The sequence below is a fragment of the Ciconia boyciana genome, chromosome 7, assembly GCF_034638445.1.
Source record: "Ciconia boyciana chromosome 7, ASM3463844v1, whole genome shotgun sequence".
NCBI lineage: Eukaryota > Metazoa > Chordata > Aves > Ciconiiformes > Ciconiidae > Ciconia > Ciconia boyciana.
Genome location: NC_132940.1, coordinates 38,181,255 through 38,205,250, shown reverse-complemented (window position 1 = coordinate 38,205,250; position 23,996 = coordinate 38,181,255). Strand labels below are relative to the sequence as shown.

The 23,996-nt window shown below is 45.8% G+C and overlaps 3 protein-coding genes across 14 annotated transcripts in view; 1 reads left to right on the top strand and 2 right to left on the bottom strand.

Moving 5' to 3' along the window:
* PAK2 (p21 (RAC1) activated kinase 2) overlaps window positions 1-11,345 on the bottom strand; it is a 53,399-nt gene extending 42,054 nt beyond the window's left edge. For 3 of the 6 annotated variants that reach the window (XM_072868892.1, XM_072868891.1, XM_072868890.1), the window contains exon 1: window positions 5,867-6,039. The gene's annotated coding sequence lies outside the window, so the exon portion shown is untranslated. Of the gene's footprint in view, window positions 1-5,396; window positions 5,449-5,866; window positions 6,040-11,260 lie in introns of those variants that run through there. The other 3 variants (XM_072868893.1, XM_072868894.1, XM_072868895.1) reach the window with 2 other exon arrangements.
* Window positions 8,141-16,060, bottom strand: PIGX (phosphatidylinositol glycan anchor biosynthesis class X). Of its 2 annotated transcripts, none has more exons than XM_072868907.1 (6): window positions 15,920-16,060; window positions 14,427-14,490; window positions 13,809-13,950; window positions 12,664-12,877; window positions 11,261-11,361; window positions 8,141-9,070 (listed from the first exon to the last, which is right to left on the bottom strand). In XM_072868907.1, the coding sequence occupies exons 1-6, from the start codon at window positions 15,990-15,992 to the stop codon at window positions 8,957-8,959; spliced, it is 708 nt and encodes a 235-aa protein (XP_072725008.1). In that variant the 5' UTR covers window positions 15,993-16,060; the 3' UTR covers window positions 8,141-8,956. The 2 variants fall into 2 exon arrangements, with proteins under 2 accessions (XP_072725008.1, XP_072725007.1); XM_072868906.1 differs by lacking the exon at window positions 8,141-9,070 and adding an exon at window positions 9,591-10,177.
* A 139-nt stretch (window positions 16,061-16,199) lies between these two features.
* CEP19 (centrosomal protein 19) lies at window positions 16,200-23,993 on the top strand. Of its 6 annotated transcripts, XM_072868908.1 has the most exons (5): window positions 16,200-16,635; window positions 16,750-16,899; window positions 17,096-17,232; window positions 18,957-19,155; window positions 19,458-23,993. In XM_072868908.1, the coding sequence occupies exons 4-5, from the start codon at window positions 19,026-19,028 to the stop codon at window positions 19,817-19,819; spliced, it is 492 nt and encodes a 163-aa protein (XP_072725009.1). In that variant the 5' UTR covers window positions 16,200-16,635; window positions 16,750-16,899; window positions 17,096-17,232; window positions 18,957-19,025; the 3' UTR covers window positions 19,820-23,993. The 6 variants fall into 6 exon arrangements, with proteins under 6 accessions (XP_072725009.1, XP_072725011.1, XP_072725012.1 ...); XM_072868910.1 differs by having other exon boundaries at window positions 16,200-16,899; window positions 17,096-17,222; XM_072868911.1 differs by lacking the exons at window positions 16,750-16,899; window positions 17,096-17,232 and having other exon boundaries at window positions 16,200-16,385.
* The last annotated feature ends 3 nt before the right edge of the window (window positions 23,994-23,996 follow it).

Genomic DNA, 23,996 nt, shown 5'->3' with positions numbered 1-23,996 from the left:
CTACGTGAGCTGTGAGCTGCAGAACTAAAATCACATCACACAGAACTAAAAGCACACCAACACAGCAGTGGGAAAACTGCCTTAGCGTGTGCATTTAGAGTAATGTTTTCATGCAAATCGGCCAGAAAGAGCTTACAGACACATAGCTGGGACTCTATATGGATGGTTGTTCTCACCCTTCAGTCCCTTCTCCTCCAGCACCTTCAGGGAGTGTCTGCTGCTGGCATTTTAGGCAGCCTCTGGGCTGTCAGACTGATGTGACCTGTCCGTAGCAGGAGACTGAGATCCTTTCTGTGACCTCCTAAATTCCAAAGAGACCCTTTTCAGCAGCACCTGGAATTGGGCCAGAAATTGTTTTTCCTCAATTCTGATATCCTGAATCCTGGCAAAAAGGTCAAAAATGTTTAATTCCTTGTCCTATGAATTCCTGATTGGTCAAACAGTTTAAAACAGAAGAAAAAGTTGAAAGACTCTTACGTTTCTTCTCCTTTTACCTTTTAAGTAATGTTTTGGAATTTTAAAAGTTGCTTACTTAAAAATATTAACAAAACTTATTAAACATTTTTTTTTTTTACACCCTAAAGCAGATAATACACAAGCTGAAGAGTACTTTCAATTCAGCCCCTTCCAATGAGCTATTTCCGCAAGAAACTGCCCAGCCAGCTTCCGTCTGACCTCCAGACAAGGCCCAAATCCTCAGAAGACCCCTTTAAAAAAGGGTGGCCTTTTACAGTAGACAGTCTTAAGGGAAAGACATTTTCATTTTCATTCCTCCAGGTTCTCACTTTACTAGAGACCTTTTCAAGAGGAAAGGGCTTAAACATTCAAAGGTGATTTTAAAAACCATCTTCCAGAAACAGCCTTTTCTCTCTCTTGTCCAGGGGATACCTCTGTTAGTTAAAGCAGTTCTGGAACGATTGTAAATGAAGAACAAACACAACTTAGAGTAGAAAGTATTACATTTGTTTCCAAAATAAACCCCACGTTATTGGACAAAATTATAATTTCACTCATTAAAGCAGCTATGGGAAAGCCTACGTATGCTGACAGTTACAAATTCCTGTGGGTACACACCGAGTCAAACATCCAGCACCTAAACAGGAAGCAGAAAACTTCAGGGAAAAAAAAGCAGAAGTTGAATTGCGAAGGCTTTTTATAGTGTATTTCCATCCCTTAATATACCTGCCAGCTGCCCTCATTCTGGTTCACATTTGTTAAATCCCTTATCTTAACACAGTACACAACTTTTAAATCACACTCACCATTGCCCTAACATGTTGGTTCCTTCCTACAGCTGCTTTTCTTTGAAATGACACTACAGAATTAGAAAGAATTAAACCTGTCTTATCAAAATAACTCCTTTAAAGATAGGAAACAATTTTTGTGAATTGGCAGAGAGAATAACCCTGACCAAAAATTCAAATATAGTACAGTTGTAGCAACAGGTAACCACGTATCTTCCAGGACAACATCCAGTATTTCAGTAACAAACTCATGCTGTTTAAGCATACAACTTTGGGAAAACTTGTCCTTGCCAGAGCTACACCAACACCAGTGCTGGGCTTAGATCTTTTGGGGAATTATGACCTATCTATTATACAACACACCCAATACTTTCTAGGAGTCTTAAAAATATTCTACTTCCCTAGTAAGGTGTGTTCATTAAAACAGTTCTAAGCACCAGTACCTTGTTAGCAGCTGAAGTGAAGATTTTTAAAAGCATTTTGAAATTTATGAACAAAGGTTAGATGCATCAATTGGAGAATTTCAAAATCCACTTGTCTTGCCTGAAGAAAAAAAGAAGCCTCACCAATTTCTGAAGCATTTCAACATACTGTAATCTCAGCCTTTCGAAAGCATAAGGAATTCCCTATCTGTGAATTCACAGATAGGATGTCCAACACTCAAAATTTAGATAAACAGCAAAAACAAAACTCCTGTCAATTTTAAGGCATGTTCCTAACATTTACATCTCTGCCTGCCTGCCTGCCAGGTGAGACATTTTCAAAGCCTGATTAATTCCCATTCCCAGCTGGGAAAATAGAAAGAAGCTGAGAAAATAAGAAGAATGATTGACTTAAAAAACTGGCGAGTCAGATACAGAATTGAGACCAAAACCAGTGTTTCCAGCTCTTGGTGACATACACTGTCCACTACATCAGTCAAAATACAAGCACTAAAGTATGTATTTTCCAATTAAAGTAAGGTACAACTTTATGTGAAATCATGCTCTCAGATCTCATAAGCCTTGAGCGGTGAATTAAGGCTTGAATATAAACTGTGAGGTCAATCTACACCTTGCAATCTGGGCCCCAGTTAGGTAGGTCACTAGGAGATCTCGCATTCTCACCTGAAAACATCCCCTACCTCTTACCACCTGCATTTAAATGCAAATAAGAGATTTCTAAAAATCTTACAACATAGCAACCTCATGACACCCTAATTCCAAACAGCAAGGCACACTAGGAATCCTTAGGCGTTCAAGAAATGCTACAGTGTTTCCTTGTTAAAAGACATTAGCCACATCATTCTGCCTTCAAAACCAGAGCCTTGCCCAAGGGTTTCTCGCCCTTTGCCACAAGGTGAGTACCCTGGACTCCTTTCCTCTTCCCCACCTACTGCCTACCATCCCCCTGCACAAGCACAGCTGCTGTCACACCACATCAAAGTCCAGAGCTTTCCATCTTGCTCGCACACACACATGCACCCCTTGCCCTACGGCCTCGCTATGCCAGAGGCCTGGAGAAAACACTGATTTTTGTCTAACGTAAAGTCCTACAAATACTGAAAGCTTGCAGGAGATGCAGTCTCCTCCATGGTGCACCCCCAGTCAAACTGACCTTGCTGAGAGGCAGAATCAATACAGCACTGGCCAAGCACTGCATTAAGAAGACTGTATCATTTCTGAGAGTCAACCTGGTAGCTCAGCCTGGCACCCACATGCTTGGAGTGATTAATTATCTTCAGCAGCACTGCACTTCACAGAGCAGGCAGTAACCTCACCGTTTGCAATGTTAAACCTGAAAAGGTACGTTACTACCACAGCAGGTACAGAAACCTCTCCAAGACAACACTGGGCAATTACAAAGCACTCTCAAAGTTTTGGGCCAGACAGTCAAATCTGATTTCAATTTAGGAAGGAGGTGCCTCCTTGGAAAACTAAAAATTGAGCTTGCTGCAGCCTTTCTGAATCCTTCTCCTAGTCCAAGAGATCGCCTCTGCTTTGACAAGAACAGAGCAGAACTGATCGCAGCAACTACGTTTCTAGAAAAATAAGGGAAAGCTCCACAACCACCTTCTTTTGGCAAAGGTGCCTTTTCCCAACTGCCAGCAGAAATACAATTCATCAGGATGCATGCTAATACATGGTGCCAGGCTGCTGAAGACTTCTCCTTCTCCTTGCTCTCCCCATAACTATGCCTCCGCTACCTTCTCCTCCCAGATGCTTTGGTGAGTCAACTAATTTTCAAAGCTTTCTGCCTGCATCCCAGTTTCTGACCCCAGGACTTACATCTCTCCTGGTATTGTCACTGGGCCCAGCCATCTAGAACAACGTCTCTGTAACTAGGGGTTGTTTTCAGAACAAATAGCTTTTTCTTTGTAGTGGCTGCTGCATAGACATGTCAATAAATGTGTGTGTTGTAAGAAACAAGAATATACTGGCACGAAACTCGCAGGGAAGCTCTCAGTGCCTCAGAAACCTCCTAGCGCGCAGAAAACAGATAAAAGGTAAAAGAAAAAAAAAAAAAGAACAAACCCAAGACTGATGAAAGAACTCTGAAGCAGAAGTATCTCTTATTAATAAAACACATAGACCTAGATTTGGATGCCTACAGCTTTTCATACCATCACAAGAACAAAATCTGCAGCATCAGTATCATTAACACTTATTCTAAAGTTATTTAGAAACCAAAGGTGCTTGAATAATTTTCTCTCTTAAACATAACCAAAAGGCTGCCTTAAACAACACAAGCATGCATGAGTTTTTAAAAGGATAGATTTTAAAATAAGCACAAGATTAGACTTGCCATACATGGTCAAAGCACTCACCCATCCACTCCAGCATCCATCCCAGAGAGGGAACATGAGCAGGTGCTTCCAGAAAGAAACTCCCCCAGTTGGCCAAATGTCCAAGTTGTAACTCGGTACAAATTTCATCCTAGTAAATCAGCCTCTGACAAGCTGCCACACAGCAGCTCAGAGAGCACATGCCTTGGATGCACTGAAACACATTGCACTGTGTTAAAAAGTGCAAGATATATAGCCAGAGGCATTATTCTCTATTTAATAGCTCAACATTTTTGTTTTAACAACTGTGTCTGCACAAAGCTGAGCCAAATTCTACATACAACTTAGACAACAGAGAAGATCTTTCTCAAGCATTTTTGTTCTGGCCTCAAGAACTGAAATATCCAACCAGTGAACTTTAGAGTAAGGCTCTTCCTTCCTCTAAAACATTACTCAGTGAATTTTTTTTAAGTGCTCCTATTATCTCAAAGATTCTACTCAAAAATTCATAAACACAAAGGCTTTGCATTTTTACCTTTCTACATTGCTTCTATTTCAGTCTATTAGTCTGTAATAATGAAATGACTAATTCATCAGTTCTCTGATAATGTAAAACTGGAACAGGTCATTTGGTTACACACAGATATTTCTTAACCTGCCTCCACAATATCTCCGTGAGTTAAACTACCTCTGTTTCCCAAATGAAGAAACTGAATCACGAAGTAGCTAGTCCCTGTTTTTTTAGGGAGGTACCACTCCAGGGCTCACATTGTGAGGGACGCTCCATACTGCAAAGTAGATCCTAGACTTTTACAAGAGTGGGCCCACTTTTTCAAGTATAAAAAACACCCCAAAAAAGACAAAACAGAGAAAGACAGAAATAAGAAGATAAAAAACTCCACACTACACCACGTTTGAATTGCATCTAACACTGCTGTTATTGCAAGACCTCCAAAATAATTATTATTAAAATGCTGCAATATCTGGATTGTCTTCACTCACCATAAGGCAGCACATGAACCAGTTTATTTTGGCTACAGGCACAGTGCAACATCGCTCCTTGAAAGCCAGCTGATGAACTCCCTGCTCCCAAACAAACCTTTGGGCAGTTGCTCACACATACCAGGCTAAAAGCAGCTTTATTCTCCCTGCTCCCTGAACAGCTTACCATTAAACAACTAAACCGTCCTGCATGGCTTTGACAGAATAAATACAAAAAGCAGTAACAAAAATAAAGCAGAAAACACAGGGAGGAGAAAAAACCAAGCAGGTGAGGTGCACAACAAACAACAGTTTTTAACTGGCGCAGAAAGATGTAGGCTAATGGCAATCCGGGAATCACAGTGGCCGCAAAGACAACCGATGCATTTAACAGCCTGCCGCAATACCTGCATCGCCTGCACTCGCTGCATGGGATGGGGAGGGCTCTGCGCTCCGTTTCTGTATTTAAACAGATTTTTTCCGTAAGGATTTATAACAGCAATATCCACACCTATGTTTTCCCCCGAAATTAACGAGGCTTTAACCAATTTCCCAAAGATTAAGAGACCCCCAGGGCGGCGATGTCCTCCTCGCGGGGGGGCTCCCGGGGGTAGGGTGCCGAGGTGGGTCCCACCGACCCCCGCAGGAAGCCGGGACCGAGCTCCGGTCCAGAACCACCACCCTCCTAAAGCCAGACCAGACGAGGCGCCCTCGGCTCGGCCGCGCTCGGTGCCTGATACCGCGGGGACAGCGGGCCCGCGCTGCCGGAAGCGCCGTGAGAGGAGCCGCCGCCCCGAGCTCGCCGCCCGCCGCAGGCCCGGCCCGGCGGACTCCACAAAGGACGGAATGCGCGGCCGGCAGGTGGGAGCGGACTCACCGGGCTAGGGCGGCGCCTGCCGCCTCGGGGGACGGACGGGCTGAGCGGGGCGCGGCCGCCACACGGTACCTCTGCAATGGCGGCGGCGGCAGCACCCACCGAGGCGGCGGCGGCAGGAGCCGGAGGGGGAAGCGGAACCGCCGCGCGTGGCCACAGCCCGCGAGGGCGGGCGGGGGCGGGGCGCCACCCACACGACTACAACTCCCGGCGGGCACAGCGCCCGCACAGGAAGTTCTGATGGCGCCGCGCGGCGCGTCATGGGAGGCGCAGTCCATCGCTCGCCTTGCCGAGGGGAGCCGGGCGCCGGCACATCGCAGGGGGCCCGAGCCGGCGCCTGAGGGAGCGGGTGGCCTCGGGGTGGTGACCACGCCGGGGAACCACCGTCCCAGGCTCACCCTTGAGGGCCAGAGGAGAGGCCCGGGGCAGCGCTGCTCGGAGCCTCCATCCCCCCTCGTCCTCACACCCATGGCCCAGCAGTGCTGCTTTCTGGTCACATCACCTGAGGGGTTTTTTTAATATGTATCTATTTTAATTTTTTTTTTCTAGGGCGGTAGGCTTTTGCCCTGGCAGCTGGCTATAGCCAGCAAGGTTGGCAAGGGTGTCTGAGACCACCAAGGTGGTCGCGCTTCATGTTCCTTATCTGTGCTATTCTCACTCTACCTCTTGCCCTGAAGGTACTGGAAGGGGCTTATTTTTGTATCAATACAGCTGACAAATTAACCCTTCTCCCACCAACTTCTCTGGTCCACAAGTCCACATGGCTTAGGGTGCACCATAACCGGTGAAAGCAGCACGCATTAGCTACAGCAGCAGGGCACAGAGCAGCTTTCCATGTTGCCACTTCCCACCATCAGCAACCTAAGCCACTACTCAGATGCCCAGGTTCCAAGAGATGCAGTAGTAACACAGCTGAGAAAGCAGCATACGTGCCCTCAAGGCTTCTCCCCCCAGATTCCTGTGGTATGTTTAATCTCCCAGATAACTTCCCCAAGCATCCACCTGCCCTGCAGCTTGGACCTCACCTCCTCTGTCAGTCCAGGCTTGAAGCAACATCTGATTTTTCTTTCAGAAGGAGAAGGACATGCATCAGGCAGCTCCTCTTCATAAAGGTCCTGTGGGGGAAAGTAGCAGGCTCCCACTAAGTCCTCAAACCTCCATGCAGGTCCAGGGACAAAGACTGCAAATCAGACTTTCCAGCTTCTGTTGCTTTCAGCCAACGCTTGCTGGCTATCTTCTCCCTTACTTTCCACAAAATTACTGCAGAGTGAATGGTCACAGAAAACTTGCCCCTACAGACCTGCCTTATTTCAACCCCATTCTTCCAAAGTGACCCTGCTGTGGCTGCCAGAGAGTGCTCTGGTCTGCTTCCTACTGCAGGCAAGGCCATCATCTTCACTTCTCTTTGCATATTGCTTTGTCTCTCTGACTCTCCCACTCTGACTCAACTCTGCATTTGATCCTCCCAGGATCAAACTTTTGCTAATTCATCTCTGCATGTACCTCTGAAGAAACCACAGCAGGTTTCTGAACTTCACACTTCCCTCAGCTCTACTTTCCTTCCCTGTAAGGTGACCTTACTTCTTGTTACTTCAGCCTTGTACCCCTAAACCCACTTGGCTCCTGCTCCAAAGCGTTTTCAGAATCTTTACCCCCCTCCCATTCTTCTGTCTCCCTCCCCAGGCACATCTTATTAAACAAACTAGGAGGGTTTAAACAAGCTTATATCCATTCATTTGTGATTCGGAAAGTCTTAACTCCTACCATGGCCTTTAACACCCCTGTCCCCCTCCCACTTTTCTTTCATTGCTCTAATTCAGTCCTTACACACATCAATGATGGATGTTTGTGTCTGACCCTTGTATCTATGTTCTCTTGCTAAGAACTCATAGCTACCTCATTTCTGTCTCCAAAGCTGACAGAATTTTTCCACATGGAAACAACTGCCTTACAGCTTGTCATCTGTATCTGCCAGTGATCCCTGTAGGGCTGGCACCTGCATCCTCCTGCATCTGGCACATCAGGGCATGCCTGCGAAATGCAGTGCTTGCTTAATGACAGTAGTTTCTGGTATGGGAGAGAAAGTTTAACTGGCAAATTCCTTTGTACTTAACACTACAATAGTTATTAGACTTATTTACAGCTTTTAAAGAAAAACTTGTGTACTGTATTTATAATACAAATGCTATGGATTTAAAAAACAGCAAATATTTGCTATTTGCCATAACAAAAAACATCCACTGAGAAGTTCTGCAATTTCTCTCATATTTTATATTAATCAGAATCAGTATTACTCAAGTTCAGCTGAAAAGCTTATTGGTGGGATCTTGATGAATTTTAGATACACTTAGTGAGCCATGTGCCAGTCAAACTGATTAGTGCACACTAAAACTGTTCTGAAGTCAACTATTCGGTTAGTCCCGACAGTGCTAAGCCCCCTGCAATTCAAGCCCCTCCTGCCTCAGTTTCTCCTACAGCATCTTACCACTAATGTGGGTTTCCATTCTCACATCCTCACTTGTACAGATTTCCAAATCATCCACTCGTATATTTTGTCACTTGCAATATTTTCTTCATTTGTCAGAAGGAAATGACCATTTCCTTTCACTAGGCTATTATATCAGGCAGCTTGTTTTAGCTAAGGAATTCAACCTGTGATTTTCAACTGGTATTATCTGATGTTAAAAAAACCTGTGAGCTTTCAGGTGATAAAGACCTGCCAGAGCTGAGTGGCAATCTGGGATGTTGCCATTCCAAGGGTCAGACTGCAATACAGAATTACGTACCAGCGTAAGAGAGAGAGAGAGCAGAAGAACAAACTCAACTCTGAGAATTAAGAATCCCACTTGGAGACAAGCATTACAATACTGGTCCGCAGCCCTGCTGCGCTGATGTGGTTAAACAGACTGCCAAATTGCTCTGCAATTGTTCTAATTTCTCCCTTCCCCCAAGCAGATGCAGTGCATGACTCCTCTGAGGTAGTGGATGAAGTACTGGCGCAGCCATCATCATTCAGCACAGTCAAGGGAGAACAAGAGCCCAGTGTCACAGCACTTGCCAACCTGTTGTGGGCGAAGTCACAAGATGACCTCTCTACTGAATTCCAGCAGAAGCAGAAGAAAGATGCCCAAGGGATCCTGAAGCTACAGCTGGACAGTGATGAAAGGCCAATTCTGCTGATGAGAAGTCTCGGCTGCACACAGAGCCCTCAAAAGAAAGTCAGAATTTGAAAACCAGAATTTTCATTCATTCCCCCTCACACATGCACTCCTCAAAATCACCTGCTTTTACTAACTCACTCTCAGCTTATAAGGAATAAAATCTATGTTCTCCACCGCAGGAGTTACCGTAAACTCACAATGCCACCTACTGACAATTAGAAACAGCAACCGAGGTCTTCTGTCAATCCAGAGGAACTCAGGTTTTCCATTAAGTAATTTCCTCTCCGTTTCCTTGTATTTATCAACTGTTCGGATGGCTGAATGCAAGTCTTCTAAATATTTGCTTCTAGTTAGTATCTTTTCACCAGCTTTCGTCTTCCAAGGGTTACTCTTTCTGCTTCTGAAATAGGGTGAAATTTCTTTCCAATTTTCTAAACTCTTTCAGCTCTGACTAATTTGACCAAGAGCAGCTAATCCCTCCCAGTTATTAGAATGGGAGAGATTATTTAAGCATTCTCCTGTCCCAGGTAAGCACAGAATGTCTCTTCACAAATTCACATGTAACCCATCTGGACAATGTAAACAAGCTTAAAATTCAGAAACTTTAATGACAGATAATGCTTTTCATACCCTTAATAACCAATCCCTGAGTCAGTTAGTGTAAATTCAAGAAATACAAACATCTCTGCAAGAGGCAGCACTGTAGTCAAAGCAGGCTCTGGGCCAGGGGGAGAGAATCGGAACTGAGACTGTGGCAGTCCTCACAGCTTTTTGCAGCACTATTCCTACCCTCCATCTGCTTTGTACATTGACAATGCACCAAAACAGTCTTCTATGTGTGAAAGGTGTTTGTAAGAATTGGGGCAAGGAAACGATAACCTATTATGGGACCCTCGCGCAGTAGCAAGATAACAGTAGAGTAGGATTTGTTTAGGAAGCTGATGTTAATATTCAGTGAGTTTCACTGGACGGAGGTCAGTCATTCCGTATTTCTTTATTCTGAGCAGGTCGCTGGGGAGAAGTGTCCATATTTGCATACAGCTGCAAGAATCAGACTGGAACAGAGCACCGTGGCAAGAAGAGTCACAACACACACTAAGGAACTATGTTGCCTGAGCCCCACTGGAACCTGCAGAATCAGTTCCTCATATGCCTACAAAGTAAATGGATTACACGCATTTAACAAGCTATTTCTTTTTGACTGAAACTTAGAGGATTAGTAACCAGACCGCTATTTCACTAGTCCTTTGCTAAGGCTTCTTCTGGGATTCAAAATCAAAACCGAGATGGGATGTAACCTTTCAGTTTACACCAAATGGAGCTCTTGCAGTACAAAGCTCAATAAATTTATCTGCTACCATTTTGAATGGCAGCCATTTATATCCTCTGTATCTTTGTTCTTACAGCAGGCTTGCCATTGAGGATACATACATAATACAGCATGGAAGAGAGAAGCTCTCGGAATGAGCATTTCACAGATCACTGAGAAGCCAGTTTTCTCCAAGGCGAACAACTATTTGATTTCTCTGTGATGCAGGAAGCTCCAAAACGTTTTTTTGGACCAGAGCTGCAGATATCCCAGACATCTGCAGGTATCTTAAATATAGGAAGGCATATGTGTTACAAAAACAACAGATTTGTTATGAGACAAATTAGTCTTATTTCTGAATCTCTATGCTATTGCAACCCTTTCAAGTATCAAAGGCAGTTGACCACATTAAAGATAAGAGTTTCCTTGGTTTTGAACACAGAATAAAGAAACTTCATCTCTTCCTAGATACTTAGCCAATCAGATAACAAACGAACAAACAGAAGCGGCCTTTTTTTAAGATGTTATTCCTTCAATCTTTGGGGTTTCACCCCTCCTTTAGTTAGATCATGAAGTAGTTTTCCACTTTGCTACTCCTCTGAAGTACCTATGCTGTAAAGACCTTTCTTAATTTGACCAGTGCCAATTATATCCTAGAATTCCAAGTAAACTATTAAGGAAAAAAAAGGGGAAGAGAGCAGCCCCATAAAGGACTAGAGGAGCAGAGTGACTACAAGCATGTCAAAAGGATAGGATAACCCCCATTAAAAGCCGGTCAGAAAGGAAGAAGGGAGCCTCCCTAAAGAGGAATCACACAACTAGTCTTGTCCTGATTAGTTCCTGTCCTATGGAAGTTGCTAATCACAGAAAAAAAGGCAGCAATTTTTAAAAGAGAACCAAGAATTCCCACCAGAAATAAAAACTCACAGGTTTGTGCATTACGCTGTACCACTGACAGGGGCTGACGTTTTTGCCTGAACAGGGAGCTTCCACTTCAGTAGGCTTCCAACACTCTGCTGACAGACGATCTACGGAAGATATTAATGAATCAGCAGGATCCAGATGGGATGAAGCAATATGGCCTGCAAGACTTTTCCAAATGAGGTATCTTTCCTCTACAACAGCTAGACAGAATCTACTCCCTGAAAGCCAATAGGTGAAACAGCACTGACAGAAATGTGCCAGCTAACCTGCATGGTCAAAGTGGTGCTGGGCAGTCCTTTTCGTGAACTTTGCAACTCTTCCCTTCCCAATACAGTAGGTACCCAAGAAAGAATCTCACCTGTGTGGTATCTTGGCCCTTCTGTCCTTAACAGGGCAAAGAATTCATCAGTGGCCTGTAGACCCCTCAACTTTAGCCACACAGTTACAATTTCTCTTCCCCCAAAACAAAGAAGTCATTCTTCCATTTCTCCTTGTTGGCCTCCTGTTGGCCAACTCCCCTCCATGCAAGAACTCCCCTCCAATACTTTCAATGCTTTCATATTAATAATAAATATGTTTTCCTGCTCATAAGTAGTAAATGTGGCAGAAAAATGGGAACATTTCACACCCCTTTTTTAATTGACCAGGCAGTCTTCCCTGCCCCTAAGTTTATCCCAGAAAATCATTGTTCAAATAATGCACAAGTGAAGATAACAGAGCTGAGAATCATTAGCATGTTTGACTTGGTGGCTAGCAAGAATGACTTTGTGAAAGGAAATACAATTTGTAGCAAAAATGTAGGATTTCATTGTTCATGTAATTTTAAATATTCATTGTCAGTGGATATCAGGGTCTTGTTTCACAGGAGTTTGAGACTCCAACCATTCTAACCTTCAGGCACACAGTTTTCTCCATTCCTTCCCTATATATAGGGAATGCAGGAAGAAAGTGTTAGAAACCATCAGAATACTTTGATTACTCTAAATACCTAATAATGAATATTAAATACGCCATGCATGGCTTCAGCTGTCAAGAGAAACACTGTCAAAACGCAGTCTGAGCAGCTGACCTTTAACAAGCCAGGGCCTGCAGGGTCTGTGACTAACAGACCAACTGCCAACGCTTTCAGGTGAAAGAGCCCAAACAGCCTGCTACAGTACAAGGGTACAACGGCAGCAGCGCAACACCAAGAAGTCTGTTGACAATTAATCTGCCTTTGGTCAGGCAGCAACAGCATTCAAAGAGGAAGACAACGTGGTCTTTATCAGGGCCACTATCTTCCCCTCGTGTTCACAGGACTACCAAGAGTTCCGTCTTCGGAAGACAAATACAGAACCAGATTCCAAGCTCTGGATTGCCCACGGTTATTCCTCTCTCCCCAAAAGAACATGTAACAAGAATCTCACTGTCACAGCAGCAGACCAGTACTTCTGGGCTCTTCAGAACAACCAATGCTTTCTCACTCTCTTCTGCCGGCTGGTGGTACCGCCCGTGCACAGGCAAGGCAGCTCTAAAACAGCGAGAGCACCGAGGGTCGGGTTCCATGTACAGGAGAACAAGAAGATCTGTGGCTAAGTACTCAGGAGCCTCCACATTGATGACATCAGGAATTAACGCTGCCTGCAAGTGGTGAAAAATACAGATGTGGCTGCAATCAGAATCGACACAAGGGAGGGATGTGGGGAAAAAAATATATGAATTTTTTGTGCATGATTCTGGGATTTAAGAGGCCACTGTCTGCTGCAGTAACCTACTGCAGCATCAGAAGGGAAAAGTATTTTCCTCATTCTATTGTCTAACACTGGGCCTGATTTCGTAGTCAGGAAGATCAAGTTGGAAATTCTGTCCTTAAGCTGTTCCAAAATAACTTTTCAAGTCCCTTTCCAAGGAGTGATTCTTACATATGAAAATTTTACAGTGCAACCATGCCTATAGCCAAACCTAAGAGACATTAGCTTAATGATGCATATAAGCAAGGCCATACCAGCACTTGCAAGCATCCCAACAGCAGAAGCTGCCCAGAGTCTTTGCATCCATATGTTTTAACTGAATTAAGCGCCTAAGGAGGTCACCTTAAAGCCACAGCCTTAGCACATGTCTCTACCCAAAATGCAAAGCAAACACTGGAAAGCAACACAGAAAGCTGTGATGAAAGCAAAGCTGTGAAGCTACTCAGTCCGAATGCGCAGCACACTACTTAAAGCCCACCACCACCTCTTTTGTGGTGGTTAACCTTCCATCTTTTCAACCTGAATAGCTTGTACCATAGTTGTTCATCTGGGGCTGAGCAGAGTTGCAGCAGCTCGCTGGTATGCATGCCTATGTGTAGAAATATCAGCAGCACACGACACAAAACACACTGCACTGGCCGATGCTGATCAAGCTGAGAGATACGATGTCACGAAGACAATACTGTGCAGCATCTCCTTCCAGGAAAAGGAATTAATCACCTTGGTTCAACGAGCCAGATAATGACCAGAGATTACAACTTCCTGAGCATACTCATCGTTATCTGAGTAACTGCCAGTCGTCTGAGCTTTGGGGTTGTTACCTTTGTTAAATTGTGCTGCTGCAGCGATGCCAGCTCGTATGGATCCACGTAGATTCCTGGTGGAAGATGAGTTCTAGCTGCCACTGCACATCCTCCTGCATCCTCCCCCACTACACCAAGTTCTACCTTCACCAGCAGGTCCCTTCAAACAAGCAGCAGAAGCAAAACGTTTACACCTGCACTTCAAAAGATGGCACAAAACCCCCTGAGAGACATACTCTCAAACACGCAGAGATTAAACGCAGCTCTCGCATACTATGTGTGACAAGTTCAGAAAACAGTTCCCTGTCAAGCCGTGCTGTCCTTCTCTGGTTACAATGATGTAGTTCACCCTGACTCCATGTCTGTGACCAAAATGAAGTTTCACTTCTTTGTTAACTTCTCAGAACTACCAACAGCCTCCACACTGATCTTAGAAAGGGGCCTGCTCTTCTTCCTCCACTATAGCTTGTAATTGTTAATTAATTGATCATGCTAATACATTCCTAGTGCCTAGCCATGCCTACGGATCACAGCTCAGTGAGCTGATACAACTGTGCACGAATTAGAAGAGAAGCTTCTTCACACGTAAAATTAACCGGCACGTTATTCTGATGCAGTGCCAGGGTGACAACTTACCTGTGAAACCCCTCTTTCAGAAGCTCCTGCGTGACAGTGGCATCCTGACAAGCAGCCTGCACATCTAAGATAACACAGAACGAATGAGCACACGTAATTATCACATGGGCAGACAACCTTAACAAATGAAGTCATATAATCAATGAACATATCACCTGCAAAACCTCTCACAGCAAAAGGGAAACAGCGTTTCAATTTAGTACAGCCAACAGCCATTTTGTCAGTAGAACACCAAGCTTCAGCTACCACGAAGGCTGAAATAGCTCTCTTTTTTCCCAGTAGAGCAACTTTCAAAAATATGCTTTGGTTTTTGCTGAGAAGTCTGTAATAATCCCTGCTTTTTCCCACTGCAACCCCCATTCCAGGTGTGATTCCTTATCTCCTACTTCTGTATCAATTCCTGTATGACCCAGACTTTAAAAATTAACTTTGTGTTACAGCTACTGTTTTCTTTATTTTTTTCTCTAAGTTCCCACAGGATTTCACTTTTAGATCTGAAACTCCAGTCATCTCATGTACAATATCAGTATCTGCTTGAGTGGAGACCTAAAGCAAGGCGATGTTGGCTTAATATGAAATTTTGCAGTAGGTCGTGCAGCTGTTTTTCAGTTACCTAATCTGGAAAACTGCTTGATTCTGTTATTAATTTCAATAATAGAATAGACTATTTCAGTTGGAAGGGACCTACAACGATCATCTAGTCCAACTGCCTGGCCACTTCAGGGCTGACCAAAAGTTAAAGCGTGTTATCAAGGGCATTGTCCAAATGCCTCTTAAACACTGACAGGCTTGGGGCATCGACCACCTCTCTAGGAAGTCTGTTCCAGTGTCTGACGACCCTCTTAGTAAAGAAACACTTCCTCATGTCCAGTCTGAACCTCCTCTGGCACAGCTTTGAGCCATTCCCAGGCCTCCCGTCCCTGGATCCCAGGGAGAAGACATCAGCACCTCCCTCTCCACGTTCCCTCCTCGGAAAGCTGTGATCGACAGCAGAGGAGGTTTCTTAGGTCACTGGCCAAGCCGTGCTTCCCAAATCCAGAACCCAGCTCTACAAACAAGTAGGCGCACACAGCTCCACGCACGTGTAAATAAATATTTTCAAGACGAAAGTCCAAACCCTTTGATGTCAGTACAAGGGGGTCCCAGGTGCTCACGCTTGGATTAAGCGGCCGCGGTGGGCACGGCTGGGCGCAGTACAGCCAGCTGCAGAGGCGGAGACTGCGCGAAGCCATTTGACCAACACATGCGGCCCGGCCGGCTTTAATCACCTGACACCACCTGAAACCTCGGCTCGGCCGAGCTCTAAGCGAGGGGAAGGGTTCTCACCGCCTCTGCACAGGTCGGGGGCCGCCCGGCCGGCTTCACCCAGCCCCGGCTCCCGCAGCGGCGGCCGGCGGGAAGAGCAGGGAGCCGCCCGCGGGCCCGGTTTCCCCCCGCCCCTCCGAGGCCAACAGGAAGCTGCTCCCCCGCGGCTGGGCCGGGCCGGCACTTACGGAGGGCGCAGAGGAGCGCGGCCAGCCCGGCACGGAGCAGCGCCTCGTCCCACCGCCGCGGGCTGCCCGCCATGGCGGGCCCGCTCCACACAGCCTCGCCTCCGGTCCGGGCGCCCGCCTGACCCCGCGGGCCTTATCCACCCCTCGTTCCGCGGCGCCGGCGGGACCCGCCTCTAAACGCTGCCCCGACGCTTCAGCGTCGCCGCTGTCCCCACCCGGTGCGCGGGTCCGCAGCGGCAGGGGCCGGCCAGCCGCCGCCGCGTCCCGCTGGCGCTGGTGCGGGCAGCCTGGAGGGGGCCTGCGACGCGAGGGCCAGGCGGCGCGGCCGTAGCCATGGCAACCGCGCAGGGGAGGCCCTCGTGGAGCGGGCCAGGCTCGGGCCGCCGCCTCTCGTCTCCGGCACCGGGAGGAGGCCGCCGCCACCGAGAAAACGCTTTCCTGCCCCGTCCCTCCGCCGCCGCCGAAGGTGAGGGGAAGGGGCGAGAGGCGGGAAGGACGAACCCGATCCTGCCCCGCTTCCCTTCTCCCTCAGGGTTTAGGCCTCGACCGCGCACGACACCGAGGGTTTGCTCGTCTGGCGGAAGCAAGCGATAGAAAACCATCTTTTTAACGGCAAAAGTAGTTCTGCTGCAGCACAGAAGTTGGCAGGGCAAAAAAACCCCACCTATCTGTGTCTCAGAGCTACTGAAACCAGCATTTCGTGCCTGGCAGCGAAGGTCTCTGCTTGTGTTACCTGATGATACGAAACCTCTTTCCCCTCTTTTACCTGCATCTCAATGGCTTCTTCTCATGTTTGTATTTCTCGTCTGAGGATTTTTTTGCCATTTCAGAGATGGAGGCCCACTCTCGTGATTGTCAGTGACCCTTCAAAAAGCCATTTCAGTTCAGTTTGAAGCATTTCTCATTTTAGGATAGTGAAAGTGGCTCTTAAGAGACTTCTGCTTTTCTCCCTGACTCGTAGAACTATTTAAAAGCAAAAGGTATAGCAGCTGTAGTTAATTTTAAGTATTAAGAACATTACTGCAAATTTGAACTTTTTCCTATGTGTTTTTTAACAAAGAAGGAAGACTTTTCAACTCGGCTTCAAAGTAGCTTTTGAAGATTAATGCAATTTTTCTTGATTTGGAGACATACATTAACTCTTTGGGTATAATTTCTTACTTTGCCTTACTGCAGTCTCTAGGGTAGTCGGAGGAGGAGACAACCTTCATGTTTGGCATGTTTTCACTTATTTAAAACCAAAAGTAAGGTAACACATGCATTTGGTGTTGTACACTAAGCTGGGAAAGAGGATCTGCAGCAGGTTTGTATCTGTAAGTTTCCTCTAATATTTCATCTGACTTGAATAGGGGATGGAGCCAAAGGCAGGGCTGATGCTGAGGAGTTCTCAAGCATTTTGGGTACAGACAAATGCGATAAGGCAGAAAAAGAGAAGTTGTCACTGTCAGTCAGACTGATGTTCCCCCTCTCCTGTTGCAAGACAAAATGCTTCAGAGAAGAGTAAAGAGGATAATTATGGATTAACTTCCTAACTTCATTCATGTAGTAGCTGACCAATGCAGTGATACTTGAGAATTTAGGAGTCTTTACTTTAAAATGAGATTCTTGTGCCTGCAGTATGTTCGTGCTATCTGTATAAATACAGCCATATGTTTAGTGAGTCAGTCAGCCCTTCCTCCCTACCCACCCTCTTTCTCCACCTTTTAAGTATGGCAAAAGTTCCCAGTTCCTCTGCGCATACACGCAGCAGCTCAGCATTTTCAAATCTTAAGATATTCTTGACCTTCATGAACATTTTATAGTTTCAGCTCTCCCAATAGTAATGTGCTGTGTAAAAAGCATTTCCATTTGTCACTTCTAAATTCTTGGCTTTTCAGTTTCATTGATGGTGTATTTGGTTTGAGAAGAAGCAAACAGTTGAACATCATCTCCTCTCTTTAAAATTAGTTCATATTTTCATTGTCCCCTAATAAGGGGTTTCATTACTTTTGTCCTTAATTTCTGAATCTCATCTCTCTCTGTATGCCATCTGTCATCGGTTACAGATATGCTGGTATATTGAGGTCACTCTGAAACTGTAAGAAAGCTTTAAAAAACTGACTAGGTACCCTCCTCTTAAGAAGTTAAAAAAAAAAAAGGGGGCATTCCAGTGTTACATACATCAACATTATGGATGCAAGATTCTCCCTTACCATATGAAATGAGGAATATGATATCCCTAGGCTTGTGACAGAAACAGAGACAAAGGAAATGTGAACTATATTAATCAATTTGTATCTTTTTAAAGCAAATATGTATAATAGACAAATATGTACAATATAATTCTGTCTTTATTGCATCTCTTGCAACATTTATATTTAATTTTGTAGAAACTCTTTCAGTGAGGTTCCAAGATGTTTCAAATTTTTGGTTTAGGTGCATTTTTCTGAAATTTTTTTTTTCAAATATGCTGAAATAAGCTTACAGCAGAAATTTATCATTATATCTTTACTGAGAAATCGGATTCTCCCTGAAGTCACACCTGGATCTTTCATATGAACTATCAGGCAATACAAAGTTAAAAGCGTGGTGGTTAGAGCAGAAAAGGGTTTGGTAGATAAGCAATTCCTAGCTCTCCAGGGCAATGGATATTGCAGAAGGTGGTGTTTGTGAAGAAACTGTAATACATTGATTTACTATTTAATGACATTTTTCACTTTAAAAATGAATAAATATAAAAAACATCTTTTAGGTATCATTTGACTGTGCAGTACTTTACTTAGCTGGTAAACCAAAATGTTAATTTGTGTGTGATATGTAATCCAAACTCAAAGCCCAAGTAGTGACAAAGGTGTAAACTTTGTTGGGGGTCACTCTGCTCTCTGGCACCTGGCTCACAGAGCACATAGGGATGTGTTCAACTTCTGCTGAAATCAGGGAGACTTACGCCATGGCTGCATGTTTTTGCTGAACTTGAGTGACTCTAACCCTGATAAAAAGAACAGTACTGAGAGACATTCACACTTCCTTTCCCTTTTTTTCTTTCCCTGTTTTTCAGTGAGCTTTGACATTGCTGAGGACACCTCCAATACAGCTGACAACGCTTGAGCCAGCAGCAAGAACTGTAATGACTTACATTGCAAAGAAGTGCGGCATCTGCTTTCAGCCTCCATCCATTATCCTGATATACAAAGAAGACAGCAAGGATAAGACTCGCCAGCGCATCATGCCTGTCAGAAATTTCTCCAAGTTCTCAGGTGTGGTGCATTTACTTGTAGCATTCCTCAAGTCCTCTCCAGACACAGCAAGAGGAACAGATAGTTAGTAACAGCATTTTTAGTAACTGCTGGGTAACTTCTCACCGGCATGCAGGGATTGCAAAGAGGGGTTGTTTTGGGGTAACACTATCTCCCCTGAGGAGCCCAGGGCTACATCTTAACCTGAGTAGTGGTTCTGCTAAGTCTGGAGGTCTCGCTTCTGAGGGGTTGGGAGAAGAGGATCTGTTTATGGGAAGAGATTTGCTTACAGCTGTAAGTCTTCATGGTGGCTTTCTCTTTAGACTGCAGCATGGCTGCTGAGCAGCTGAAGAATAACCCTCGGCACAAGGCTTACCTAGAGGGAGTCTCACTGTGTCAGCTAAAGAAGCTGTACAGTTTGCTGAAAGGTCATCTGGGAGGAGAGAGCCTGGCTGAGAGCTTGGAAAAGTTTCAGCAGGAAGAGACCATTGACCCAGAAGAAGATATGAACAAACTAGATGACAAGGAACTAGCCAAAAGGAAGACCATCATGGATGAGCTCTTTGAAAACAACAGGAAGAAGAAGGATGACCCAGATTTCATCTACGACATTGAGGTTGAGTTTCCACAGGATGAGCAGCTGGAGTCCTGTGGCTGGGATGTGGAGTCAGGTGAAGAAATCTGATTCTGGACAAAGATGTCTTGGATGGGCAGTTCAGAGACAAATCTCACAGTCCTAACAGAATGATGTCAGAGTACATATTCTGCTGCATCGTTTTCAATTTGTGCCATTGATGCACATTACATTGGCTACAGAGAACCCAAGGCCTAAGGTGCTACAGCAATTCCAGGTTTAAGTAAACTTTGTTTAAGAAGCCAGACCCGATGAAATGGGAATGGGGCAGCTGAACTTATTGGGTGTTCTTAGTCTTTTCCTGTGTATGAGTGCCTAAAATAATTTTAAATTATTTAATCTTGTTGTTTACATTTCAGTCAGCTTTGGCTGAAAACCTCACCAGCTTGCCTTGCTGTGATTTCTATTCAGCTTCATCTGAAAAAGAAGTGTTAAATATTTATGTCTTGAAAGCAATGTTAAAGCTTTATTGTATACGTATGGTATTTATTATTACTTGTTGGATTGTTAAATATGTATTAGCCTTTCTGGATAAATCAGCATTGCATGGAGAATAATACTCTCACATTTCCTGAGCTTAGATCTCCAGCTTCAGCTTACACAAATATAAATCCTTGTATTTAAGAAACAGAATATCTAGAAAATAAGTTAGTCTTGAAAGTACTTTTGAAAATATAAATACTTTCAAGCTGATGAAGTGTACTACTTTTGGCAAATGAGGCATCGGTTGCAACTTGTGCCATTCATGCACATTACATAGGCTTTGGGTTCTCTATAGCCAAAGGTGCTACAGCAATTCCAGGTTTAAGTGAACTTGTACTACTTCCTTGTACTACTAGATGATGCTTTCTCAGTAAGTGCTCAGTTCTGGGAAAATGTAAGCTATCCAAAAAAAAGTAGTATGGTAGAAACTCACAAAGGCTGGGAGTGGTTTTAGAGTAAAACACAACCTTTACCTCTGCTGCCTCATCAGACTACAGTTCTCAGCTCACTCTAAATAGTGCTAGCGGAGAACCTGATGTGACAAGTAAAGCTACAGCAAAAGGTCCTCCACAGTGTTCTGATGGTCGCTGAGAAATTCGTCTCTGCAAACAAGTATTTTACTTATTCCACTGAAGTTTTTAATCCCGCTGTCTACCTGGTTTGTACTAGCCAAATCCTGCTCTCTTGTAAGAACTGGAAGACAAAATGTAGGATTCTTTAGAAAATTACACAACTGCAGAAGCTTCCCGGGTTTTGGCTTTCTGAATCTGGGTGGCTTGTGAGGGTTGTGAATGGGATGGGCCTTCATCCTGAGTTGAGTGGCCTCAACAAACTGATGCCTGAGGTAACCAAGAGGAGTTGTAAAGTGCCTCCAAGACCAATTTATTTCCTGTCTTCCTTCTTGCAACCACAAATGAATTAAAACCTGTCAATTTTATCAATAAGACATTGTATCATAGCACAGAAGCTGGGGCTTGGAAGAGCTCTCCACCTACGCACTGAAATGACAGAGCAAGTTCTGTGAAAAATCTGAAACGAGTGTCAATTAAACCACTGTATTTTATCATCACTGGAGAAGATGAGTGAGCTTACGTTTGTCCAAGGGAGTCTTCAGGAGAAATGGAAGACGATGCCTCATTTGCCAAAAATTTAAAAAAATAAAGCCTGACTCAGCTCTCCACCCACAAAGGGGTGTGTAGATCTCCAGCACAGGCCTTGCTCTGTTTCCAGCCAAAAATTACAATGTAACAGCATATAAAGATCTCCCATTTGGGTGAGAGAGGACCGGTGGGGACCTCTCCTCCACACCCAGCCTGCCCTGGGGTCAGGCCAGACTGCACCCACCTTTGTCCTGGCCAGGCTTGGAGGATGGAGCCTCTACCCCCTCCCCGGGCATGGCCATCCTCACTGGATGAGGTCTACATGAGGTCTAACAAGTGCTGAGTTGAGGGGGGTAATCACCTCCCTGGATCGTGAGGTTCCTGCTGGCCCATTCCTCCAGCCCACCCCGGTACTTCAGGATAGCAGCCCTACCCAGTATCAACTGGTCCTCCCACTTTGGGCTCATCTGTAAACTTGACAAATGCACTCCATGACCTCTTCCAGATCATGGACAAAGACATCAAATGGGACAGATCCCAGATCAGACCCCTGCTGTCTTCTCACCAGCCTCCCGATAGAGTGTGTCCTACTAACTGCTACCCTCTGTGACTGATCATCCAACTGGATTTTTACCTACCTGGTTGCCCACCCATCCAGGCAATGACATTCTCACTTGGATGCAAGAACTTTGTGGGACACGGTATTGAAAGCCTCACTGAAGCTGAGGTAAATGGTACCCACTGCTCTCCCCTTGCCTACAAATCCATCCATTTCATCGTGAGAGGCAAGCAGGCTGGCCAGGCCTGACTTACCCTTGGTCAATCCAGCCACCCTCTTCTTCTAGAAATGTGCTCCAAGAAAGCATAGTCCATGGTTTTCTCAACATGAGGGTGACCATCCTGTTGCTCCCCAGGATGTCCTTTTGGCCATTACTGAAGATGGGTGCAACATTTGCCTTTCTCCAGTCACTGAGGACCTCCCCTGATCCTCGTGACCTTGTGAAGATGATGAACAGCAGCTTTGTAAGGATGTCAGCCACTCTAAAAGTGGAAGCTCATCTTATTGCCCTGACATCCCTTGCATGTCCCAGCTCTGGGTGAGCCTTGGCTTTCCTGGCACCATGCCCCCATGCCTGGGCAAAGCTGCTAACCCCTCCCGTGATGGAGGAGTGTTGAGTATCTCCCACATTAGCTCAATATGAACAACAATGCCCGTGATTTATCCACTCCCTGGGCAGCGCCAGGCTCCCAGGTTCCTACCTACATGCATGCCCCACATCCCCCCACCAAAAGGAGAAGCAGCAGTGGCTGCAGTGGTGGAGGAAGCACACACATCCACCCTCCAAGGCTGACCCAGCACCCACAGCAGGGGGAAATGGCCCCAGGGAGTGGGGTGCTCACAGGGGCACCCTGCCCACCCTGCCAGCAGGGAGACACCAAAACATGGCTGCGGTACCCAGTGCTGGCACAAACCCACCGGAGGACATCACAGGGACATATTTATAGGTCTCTGTTGTCCCTCGGGTGTGCAGCTTACAGCCAAAAGAACAGCTGAAATAGGTTGAGGGATTCCCCAGCTGGGGCCTGATTTGGTTTTGGCTATTTTGGTCTAAAACAGGGCCAGAAAGCAGCCGTTTTCTGAGGCAGATTTGACAGCTGGGTTTCCAGAGCCTTGCCAGCGCTCAGCCCCAGCGGTGCTGCTGGCTGGTCCAGCATGGTCCAACCTACACCATTTTTTCCAGCCTGGCATAGCAATCAGCCATGCAAGCTCACCAGCATTCACTGCAGTTCCATTTTGGCCCCCCACTCTGCTGCAGCCCATCCTCACCCAATGGCTGCCTGCACATCGAGGCAGCAACATCTCCAAAAACAGGTGGGGATGCACTGCTCCATCTCCAAGCCTGCTTCCCATCTCGGCCGCATCCCCGCTTGCTGGCTCCATGCTCAGAGGTTGCTTCACCACTGCAGATGTGCTGGGTGATGTCTGGGTTGCGGCTGACCCTGGTCTTCATCCCCACGCCTGCACCAGGAGGACACTGCCTTGATGGCCCCACTGCCAGCCTTGGCTCCCGCTGCCTGCACCTGCCTGTGCTGCCCCCCGGCATCACTCCCAGCCCCACACCAGCCTTGGCCATCTCTCTCCACAACCTCCCAGGACAACCCCAGTGTAAGGTGGAGTGACATGGGGCTGGCTGGGGCGGGTCGAGCCCCCAGCACACCCCACATCGCCCTGCTGAGCTCATCCGAGTCCAGGCAAGGACAAGCCCCCATCTCGCCCATGCTGGCACTGCCACTTGCTTCCCCACATCCCCTGTTTCCATTAAACTCAGACACACATTTCACTGGAGATATCCCAACAGTGCCACAGGAATAAAGCTGCTCTGGTTCTCAGCAGGGCTTCTGACAGTTAGCACAAACCACCATCACTTCTCATTTCCACCCACAGTAACCCTCCAAGGAACAAAGCAGCACTTCCCCAGGTAGTGCGCTGCTGGTACAGGAGAGCTGGTATGTGCTGTAACCAGGGCTGGGTGGAGGAAACCCCCTGATGCCACCAGAGCTGACCACCCACAAGAGCAGGGGTTGCGCAACAAGGAGGAAGGCTTTCTCTTATTTTATCTCCTTATTTTATCTGTTTAATCCAG

Bases quoted from the DNA above. Each gene is read 5' to 3' on its own strand.
- PIGX (XM_072868906.1), bottom strand. From the start codon at position 15,992: ATGGCGGGCAGCCCGCGGCGGTGGGACGAGGCGCTGCTCCGTGCCGGG. The intron at 14,491-15,919 runs GTAAGTGCCGGC...GTGTTATCTTAG, and splicing joins CGCGCTCCTCTGCGCCCTCC to ATGTGCAGGCTGCTTGTCAG. The intron at 10,178-11,260 runs GTGAGTTTTTAT...TTTACTTTGTAG, and splicing joins ACAGCGTAATGCACAAACCT to GCATATGAGGAACTGATTCT.
- CEP19 (XM_072868911.1), top strand. From the start codon at position 19,026: ATGACTTACATTGCAAAGAAGTGCGGCATCTGCTTTCAGCCTCCATCC. The intron at 19,156-19,457 runs GTGTGGTGCATT...CTTTCTCTTTAG, and splicing joins AAATTTCTCCAAGTTCTCAG to ACTGCAGCATGGCTGCTGAG.